Source organism: Setaria italica, chromosome IV (assembly GCF_000263155.2).
Source record: "Setaria italica strain Yugu1 chromosome IV, Setaria_italica_v2.0, whole genome shotgun sequence".
Taxonomy (NCBI): domain Eukaryota; kingdom Viridiplantae; phylum Streptophyta; class Magnoliopsida; order Poales; family Poaceae; genus Setaria; species Setaria italica.
The window spans coordinates 38,723,328-38,732,564 of NC_028453.1; the positions used below are offsets into that span (position 1 = coordinate 38,723,328).

Sequence of the window (9,237 nt, forward strand, 5' to 3'; positions counted from 1 at the left end):
TTTAAAAAAATTTAATACCCTTTAGTACCAGTTACTAGTACCGGGGTTCCCAACCAGTACTAGAGCCGTTTTCTTCAGTAGTGTGTTATGCCTGGGTTACTGTTTATGATTGGTATCACCTCAAAACCATAGTTCCTATATATGAGCCACATCCCCATCAAATCTCGGAATTTTCGTGTGTTGCTCCAGCCACGTGTAATCTCGTGTCCCTAATGGAGATGCATGTTTAGGTATTACCAGCAAATGGGTACTTGTATTGGTATTGTTTTCGTGTGCGGCCTTGTTGCTTCTTTGTGTTTGGTTATTATCTCAAGTGATGGATCTTCTATAGCGACTATAGGTCAATGCTTGGTGCAACCGAACAAGTTATTGAACACTTGAAAGGCTATGCAGATCTCCCTTGCTAGCGATGAGGAACATGAATTCTTGTAAGGTAGTGGTTTCATAGTTCATTCATGAGCTTTTCTACAGTCTAAATGCTCATATAGTTTCAGATGTGTCCTTTTTGCTCCTTTTTATGTGTTGACGACGAATCATGGATCTTCGTTCATCTATTTTGGTGTATCATATGACATATCATTGTTATGCCATAGTGTCATTTATTTGGATAATTTAGTTAGTATACGGACAGTTAAACATTTTGGTGAAAAAATTTCCATGCCACTGTATAAATACCAAATTCACAAAATCTGTGTTCCTTTGTATGGGTGTCAGTGTTTAGACCTAGCAACCTACCAAGGGGGGGTGCTCGAGGTAGTGTTTTGGTTGGTGGGGCTCGTCGAGATCAGGAACTCGAAGGTAAACGCAGGCACACGATTTAGACAGGTTCGGACCACTGGATCACGTAATATCCTACGTCCTGTGTGTTTGTTGGATTGAATTGCTTTGGAGGGGGGTCCCTGCCTCGCCTTATATTGCCGGGGGCAGGGTTACAAGTCGGCTGGTTACAAGAATCGACTAGATGAGTTCTACTCCTATTACAAGTACTTTCCTAATCCTCGACTAGTTCCTATCTTTTCATGTAGACCACGCCGTCCTGCGCCACGATCTCCATGTCGGATGCGTCTCAGTGTCCAACCCTATATTTAGGACTATCTAAACCTTCCGGTGGATCCATAGATGTATGTACGACAATGGGTGACTTAGCACATCAAGTAGGGCATGACAAATACTATATGGCACCACATCAAGTAGGGCATCACAAATACTATATCGCACCACATCAAGTAGGGCATGACAAATACTATATGGCACAGAGTAGACATGAGCAAAATGCGGGCCGGGCCAGGCTGGCAAAAAGCTCGGAATGATTCGGGCTCAAAAAGTGTGACCCACTAACACCTTTCGGGCTAGCTGTTTTGGGTCGGACTGGGCTGCCTTCTCTTTTTTTAGTTGGAAAATAATTAAAAAATAATCAGGCTGGGCTTAGCCCGCCAGATTTTTTTGGGTTGGGAAAATGCGTGCCACACCCTGCCCTATAAAGGTCATGGGCCGGGCTAGGTCGGGCTAAGTTTGCTCATGTCTAGCGCAGAGCAGAACATTCATTTTCATGATATACTTTATGGCTATATATATTGGGGGCGAAGTGTCGACCTTGACATCTAATTTACCAGTGCATCAAATCGGTTTACATGATCGTAGCAAAGAAATATTATTTCTGACTTTCAGGGAAAAGCATATGTTCTCAGTAGCAATATTTTTCTTTCAAGCTCAAATCAGCACTTGTTTGCAAGTAGTCGGCGGCGAAATTCTCCAAGGGCCCAAATAGGATATAAGTTGCGGTAGTTGCCATAGTTGAAGTAAAAGGAGGAGTTAAAGCATCCAACATGTTCCTAGCATCAAAAGGAAGTTAAAGCATGATGAGTAGTTCGGTTTTAATCACCAACTGTCAATTAACATTTAATGTGAAGAGAAGAACAATATAGACTGTTCTACAAAGCATCTTGTTGCAAGCCCTACAAAGCAATGACATTTCCAGGTAACTAGTTTATAGACTGTTGTATTCATCAATACACAGGGGCGGACCCAAGTATTGGTCAGGCTGATCCAAGCTTATTAGAAGATCAAGTGTTTTTTGCCTTGAACATTTATCTAATTTTCTATAGACCTCCATTGATTTCTTGGACTAGGACCAGGGCTGCAGCCTGAGCAGCCTGGGGCGCAGGTCCGCCACTGTCAATACATACGTTCATTGCTTGTTACTTAATACCATGTGTAATACTACCTGTTATTAATTATTAGAAGCTAAAATTTTTATAATGGCCTCTTCTATAGGTTTCTATAACAGTATATTTAATGACAAATCTACCAAGTTCATCAACTATACTACTACAGAGTTATATTAGGATAATTAAAGTGAAAAAACTTACCTGTTGGGGGAACTCGCCTGTGTCTAGCTGCATGTTGATCAATTCTTTTGCAGCACGATATAGTGGTAAAGGATCTCTCTCAACCTAACCAAAATATTGAATAAACAAAACTTCTCCATCACATAATGCACTTGTTCTCGACTAAAAAAAGGCATACATTTATGAGAATAGTTTCTCCAAGGAACAATGAACAAACCTGTCCAGCATAAATCAAAGCTAACATTGCCCATGCAGTGTTCACTGCATGAGAAGTACCTCCATCAACATAGTCCTGCTCAAGTTTTGCATGACATCTATTAGAGGGAAGAATAATAACCTGAGGTCACCTCCATTGAGTATAGGGTTACATGTATGTGCCTATATATATTATTAATAACCCCCACCAAACTAAAGGTGGCTGAGAAGAATCTAAGTTAGACACGTTTAGTTTGAATATAAGAAGTTGATGCTCTGCAAGCTGAAATTCTGAAGGTGTGTACTGAACATCAATAGCCTAGCATGGTTGCAAGCAAGCATTCATTATTGAGCACCAATAAGAAAACAAACATTCTACATCAAAAGAACTTAGGTATCAGTAAGTTATCCACCAAAACAATTTTTCCCCATGTAATTGTTGTAGTTGTGTAATATATTGGTAGTGTGCTTTAATAGAATTAGTGGTCTAAGATAATACCATGGATACTAATGTTTGAAACAAACAGTTATTTGTGAAAATGTGGAACATATAATTATATATTGTTATATAATGGAGGAGCAAAATGCAGCTGGTGCTAAAAAAAATATAGTATATGGTAAGGCATGTTTAACAGTTGCATTATATATTCACAATAGTTCTGTGTATGAACAAGATGAACCTGATTACCTTTTCAAAACCAAAAGGAACATCTTGGTCGATAAGATCATAAGAAAGAAACTTTACCTCTGTTTCACTAGAAAGATAGCTTTCTCCCCATCCCCCTGAAATTTGTTGCTTTGACAATAGAAAGTTGCATGCTTTCCTGATGGATGCACTACTATTATACGTTCTTCCAGCAGCAACTAGTCCTTTTACCGCAAACAAAGTTCCATAAGTGAAACATAGTCCCCAAGTGCCATACCTGTCAGATAAATATAGAGTTGCAACTAGCGTAATTTGAAGTAAAGCATGGTTTGCATGCAGTAAATTGATGATTTTCCACTTACCATGAACCATCCTTACATTGCTTATTCTCAATAAATTTAGCAGAATCCTTAATACATTTTTCTATCTCTTTGGTACGGTAGAGTGGATATAGCTCTTTGAAAAATGTCAGAACTTCAAGCACCGATGATGTGCATTCAACATATCTACCAATTCGTTACATGGTATGAGTTAGTTCTCTTGAAGTAAACTGCAATGATTTTTTTTTGGTATACATATTTGGATCTCTTACGGATAATCGTTGATGATGTTCAGGAAACTCTCAGAAGGATTGAGAATCTAAAAAGTAAGAAACAAACATATTTATTCATCTTATTAGTTGAATCAGTAAAATTATAAGTGAAGGATTATTACCTGAAATTATAGTTTAAGGATACTTACCTCTAACCAAGAGAACGTTCGCTTACATTCATATGTAGAGAAGGTTCCATCTTTGTTCTACAATACAACACCCCCCCCCCCCCCAAAAAAAAAAAGGAAGCGATGAGTGGCAGTCAGATGATGACCTTTGCATTATAGTTTCATAGCATATCCTTGCTGCATAACTTTCATGAGAATGGAAGAATGCTGATCAAATAGTATGGTCATGTTACATGATTTAGTTTGGTGGAGCATACCATGAAAGAAATAATGCAATCAATGGCATCATACAAGCTTTCTTCTTTTATTGGATCAACAGAAAGGTTGAGAGAAGTCTTTGACAACAACAGTAATGCCTGCAGGAAATACAATTTGAAAAGTCCATAATACCAAAGCTATTTCATCATAAATTCTATGAATATTAGTTAAACTCTTACAAAATTAACCTTAAGAGCTTCTGCTGTACAATCTGATACAGACCACCCATTGTCTAAAGTTGAAAGAGTCCATGAACCTTTAGATCTATGACGATAATAGCTCTGGTAATTTGGATGGTTCTCAAGAACCTCCAAACAAAGAAAAAATGGCATGTCAATTTGTTCTGAAACATTTACAATAATATAAGACTAGAATATCAAACCTGTGACTTTTTTAAAAAATTGTAAGCTCTAGCTAGAGTTGGGCCATATTCATTAACAAGATCCGTTGAGCAAAATGCTTGAACGATGAAGGCTGTCTCCCAACTCTGGCAACCGTCATAAACCTATTTTCAACAGAACAATAACAAATTATCTGTTCCATTTGAAAAAACTACAAGTTGTCTTGAAGAAATCTTTGACTCCAAAAAGAAAGACCTTGTTGCTATATGCAATAGGCTTTGCTATTAATGACATGAGCACCACCACAATGATGGTATGCTATCACAGGATTAGGGTCTCATTTATTTATCTGTCCTGTTACAAGGAAAATATGTGGCTCTTTGATCATTCCTTTTTGCACATTCAGGTTAAATTTTCATGCAGTCAGCAAGGATTGAATGTAGATTCTAAGAGGTCACCTCTCAAACGAAATGATATCTGCTAAATAATAATTTAACTATAAATCCAATTTAATCTTCCAGTGGTATCGCAAGACATATAAAGACACACTGAGTGGAGTTTTTGCCCATTGAATTCTTAGTTTTCTGACATTCAAACGAAGTCACTTGGGCAAGTCGAATTCCATGAGCTCTGTGCTAGGATTGGGATAGTCCACACCAACTCTAAATCAGCACACATGGATTAGGGGGAGATTGTTGGAAAATAATCATAGGTGTTCAGTAGTAGTTATTTTCTGCATTAAATAGGAGATGTTCTCACCCTTTATTGTATCTCTTATTCAGCTATACATAGTGAAGAAAACAAGAAAAGCTGCGAGTCATTCCAGCAGCACCAATCCACTATGTTCGTGTGTATGTTTCTTGTTTTGTGTGTCAGCAACCTGGGAACCTATTGAGAGCTAAGGTTATAACATATTTCCCTTGCTGACTCCAGTTTTGCTTCAATAATAATACAATATTCATGAGGAAATGTCCTTCACACATAAGTTTAATGGCTATCATAAATTGTACAAACACATCCGGGACCAATAATTCCATAGGAAGTTGCAAACACTACCTGTGCCTTCATGCCATCTTCTGCAAGCCACAAGTAATCATAAATCCTTGGAAGATGCTGCTTGAATGCGTCTGAATTTGGACTTTCTACCCAGCAGCAAATCATGTTCAACGCCTAATGACAAAAACAAGTGGCCAGTCACTACTAGAAATATGAGCATTCATCCTTGACATTAGTACCGGAAGGCAGCACCCCGTACAGGTCAATAACACCAATCGGTACTAAATGGTGTGTTATTCCCCAGTACTAAAGGTCTCTCCACGGGTTACTTCAAAAGAAAAGCATATCTAACTCAATCACATGCGTTGTGTAGGTGAGATAGTAGGAAAGGTTCGCGTGAGGCTTGAGGTTGTCAGTTCGAATCCCACGGACCGCGCAAGCGCATATTACTTGTGAAATTCGCATGACTTGTGATGATGCACGTGTGATGGCGCATTTAGTACCGGGCATTTTGGCACCATTTAGTACTAAACAAGCGATACCAGGTGCTTGGTACTAAAGGGGTTACTGACCGGTACTAAAGGTCGATTCTCCAGTAGTGAGTGATTCATTGCCACGATATATACAAAGTTTATAGTAAACAAGGAATATTGCAGCTTCCATGCAGACAATGCAGTACCTTATCAATAGGAGAAATACCAATGTATTTAGTAGTTTCATCTTGATAGTGGATATGCTCCATGAGGTTATCCAAAGCTTGCTCGCGCAGCTTGTTACCTGGCCAGCGATTTAACATGGGCTCCACAAACTTGTTGAGACAACTAAAAATAAGATTTTGAACTTGTGATCGGGGATAGCGAAGGTCTTCCTGTAACAAAAGAAGAGTGAATCAAGCATTCAAAAATCTGCCTGCATAGTAAAGGAAATATTGTTCTCTCTAAAAAGGCATAAGGAGTATTATTTTAAAAAAAAACTTTTTCTTCTTTTAGAAGATACGGATTTGTTATTTTATTGCTATAGTGGCATAAAATCAGCATATATAGTTCCAAATGTGATAAAGAAACTTGACCAATCTAGGAGAAACTGGGTATCTTAACCACCGAAAGTTTAAAAACTTGGATAGTAACAAACCTTGGCACAAGAATGTCGAGCCTTGATCCAATCAATCGTGTCATATGGTATGCTATATAACTCCTCTCGTAATGCCAGTATAGTTGGAGTGATAGGCCCAACAAATTTCTTCCCATAAAGGTATGCCATGGGCATATATACCAAGCGACAAAAGCACCAAAATCTCCCTACGAAGGACAAAGTTGTATGGATCATTTCAACCTATTTACGAATTGATTGTAGGCTATAAAAATAATAATGGAACTGTTAGAAAATAATTGTGCCAATTTAATATATTCAATCTCATAGTATGAGAAACATTTTATCTATTAAAAAACTGAACTGTTAGTGTAAATGAAACATTTACCTGGATGGATTGGAAGACAATATGGAACCAACCACAATTCAGGAATAACTGGAACATTTCCTGACCAATCATAAGCACCTATTATCTGTGATAAACAAGATTTGCTTAAATTAGTCTCAGCTAAAGCATGAATTTAAGAGGTGTGAAGAAGTTGGTACAATGAGATAGAAATAGAATAAGTGATGTATCTATAGAAAAGTTATCATCTTGTCATAGTTATTGTTTTCCAATTCTTTCACTTTCCCTAATTATTTCATAAACTTAACATGTTTTTTATTTGTATTCTTTGCCCTTACGGAGAGCCATATCTTTCCCCATTGCGGTATCGCAGTTGCACTTCCATGCGATAAAATCCAAGCACGCGCTTTGGCTAAGGCTTCATTATTGCCATCAGCCACCTCACCGAGAAGCCTCAAGGTAGCATAGTTCAAACATGACCCAAACATGTTGCTTCGCCCCAAAACTAGTGTGCCCCAACCACCATCTTCATTCTGCAGGTATTGCAATACTATATGAAATCTGTGTAATTTTTTTACATTCTGTAGCCGATATGCATATAACATACCTATTTGGGTGAGAATATATGAAAGGATGTCGCACCTGATGGTTGTATATGTAGCGCAATATCTCACGTCGATGTTCCGGTGATATGACGATACTAACGGACATAGTAACATGCAAAGCAAATATCTGCAAGATAAAAAGAATCTGGAAAATAAACTTGTGGGGAAGATTTATTGCAAATTCCAAAAACGTAAACTTTCATGTTCCGATCAATGACATATGAGGGTATCAAGACGCTGGAATACTGGATCATTACATAACTGGGAATGTGAAGTTGAAAATGCTTACAAATATTGGCATGATGAACAAAATTCCACTGTAATCACCGGGCCAGTGCCCGTCGTGTGCTTGCAGAGTAGAATATTGATTCAAAGCTCGCCTCAATGAAGTTAATAGAATTTCTTCTGTAACTTCAGCACCATTTTCAAGCTTCACGGACGGAATATTCCCCAGAAGACCGTTTAGTTTTGCATACTGGATAAATGGATGATGCACATTGATAAGGATTTTTATGGGGCATGACGATTGATGAACATGGGAAATATGAACTCAGCAAGAACTGAGTGTCGATATAGACCTGTAAAGGCCAGGCCTAGGCCTAGTTCATTTCTCTGATCTCCAAGGTTACTTTCAGGGAACATATATATTGATCACGATTTATTAACGTGGTATGAGAATATAAGGGAGACTGTCCATTCGATAGCAGAGCAATGGAGGTTCTGGAAATTTTTCATTAAGAATGGATGGATAAGCAATATTAAATATTTGGTTATTATTATTTTCTCTTTTATCTACTCTTTCTCTTTTTATTTTTTATCAGCAACTGAGCTGAAGATTCTATAAAAAATTTGGCTATGTGTTGATCGCATAGGCCGGATATATTTTCATTTTCTAAAAGAAAATATACCTGCATGCGGAGCAGTAGGTCTTGGGACTCCTTGCGTTGGAAGCGGTGGCGGGTGAAATCCTCGCGCAGCCTGTCGACCTCGGCGCGCTCCTCCGGTGTGCCGGCGTCGGGGTCGAACTCCCAGACGCGCCTACCGAGGAAGCCGCTCGACGACCGCAGCCACGGCCCGCCACCTTCGCTCACCTTGAGCTTCCACATGGCGAATGCGACTTGTCCTCGATCGATCGGCAGAAGAAGAGAAGGTAGAGGCTGAAGTGCGTGCCTACTACCTATAAGCTTGCAGATAGACAATGTGTAGTGCAGCTAGCTGTGGAGTGAGGCCCTGCTTATATATATCATGCATGCTCGAGATGACAACTGCATGGATGATCTCGGAGTGAGTCAATTAATATCACGCCTTATAAAGATAAACCTCGGACGGAGTATTGAAGATGTGGGACTCACAAACAGGACTATGGTACTAGAATTCAGTAGGTAGTAGATATATGTCCCAATCCCAGCAGGTCCCGTGCTTCCTGGTGCCGTACGTACCCATTGCATCGCCAACTGTGAAGGGGAGTATTCATCACTGGTGATCACAACTCAACTAGCTTCATTTATGTTTGTACCTTTTGTTGACCCAGTGACCCAGCAATGTCATCACTGACAGCGCAGCAGTTTAAGTGTCGTCATCAAGATTCAAAGTGTAGTATGGCTGCTTCCTAGGAGGTGTTTGGATCCATAGACTAATTTAGTTCGGATCACATCGGATGTTTGATACCAATTAGAAGGACTAAACATGAACT

The 9,237-nt window shown here is 39.0% G+C and overlaps 1 protein-coding gene across 3 annotated transcripts; it reads right to left on the minus strand.

Annotated features, from left to right (window-relative positions):
- Positions 1-1,588: 1,588 nt before the first annotated feature.
- LOC101784323 (achilleol B synthase) lies at positions 1,589-8,783 on the minus strand. Of its 3 annotated transcripts, none has more exons than XM_022825734.1 (18): positions 8,453-8,777; positions 7,834-8,019; positions 7,582-7,671; positions 7,248-7,472; positions 6,982-7,066; positions 6,636-6,802; positions 6,184-6,372; positions 5,565-5,678; positions 4,550-4,672; positions 4,356-4,475; positions 4,167-4,265; positions 3,931-3,987; positions 3,782-3,828; positions 3,552-3,695; positions 3,289-3,466; positions 2,566-2,640; positions 2,370-2,453; positions 1,589-1,832 (listed from the first exon to the last, which is right to left on the minus strand). In XM_022825734.1, the coding sequence occupies exons 1-18, from the start codon at positions 8,648-8,650 to the stop codon at positions 1,716-1,718; spliced, it is 2,298 nt and encodes a 765-aa protein (XP_022681469.1). In that variant the 5' UTR covers positions 8,651-8,777; the 3' UTR covers positions 1,589-1,715. The 3 variants fall into 3 exon arrangements, with proteins under 3 accessions (XP_022681469.1, XP_004966341.1, XP_022681470.1); XM_004966284.3 differs by having other exon boundaries at positions 7,278-7,472; positions 8,453-8,775; XM_022825735.1 differs by lacking the exon at positions 1,589-1,832 and adding an exon at positions 1,849-2,172 and having other exon boundaries at positions 8,453-8,783.
- Positions 8,784-9,237: the final 454 nt, after the last annotated feature.

Coding starts and splice junctions, on each gene's coding strand:
- LOC101784323 (XM_022825734.1), bottom strand. CDS start 8,650: ATGTGGAAGCTCAAGGTGAGCGAAGGTGGCGGGCCGTGGCTGCGGTCG. Junction 2,454..2,565: donor CTTTGATTTATGCTGGACAG/GTTTGTTCATTG, acceptor TATTTTGGTTAG/GTTGAGAGAGATCCTTTACC. Junction 1,833..2,369: donor CAGGCGAGTTCCCCCAACAG/GTAAGTTTTTTC, acceptor TTTTGATGCTAG/GAACATGTTGGATGCTTTAA.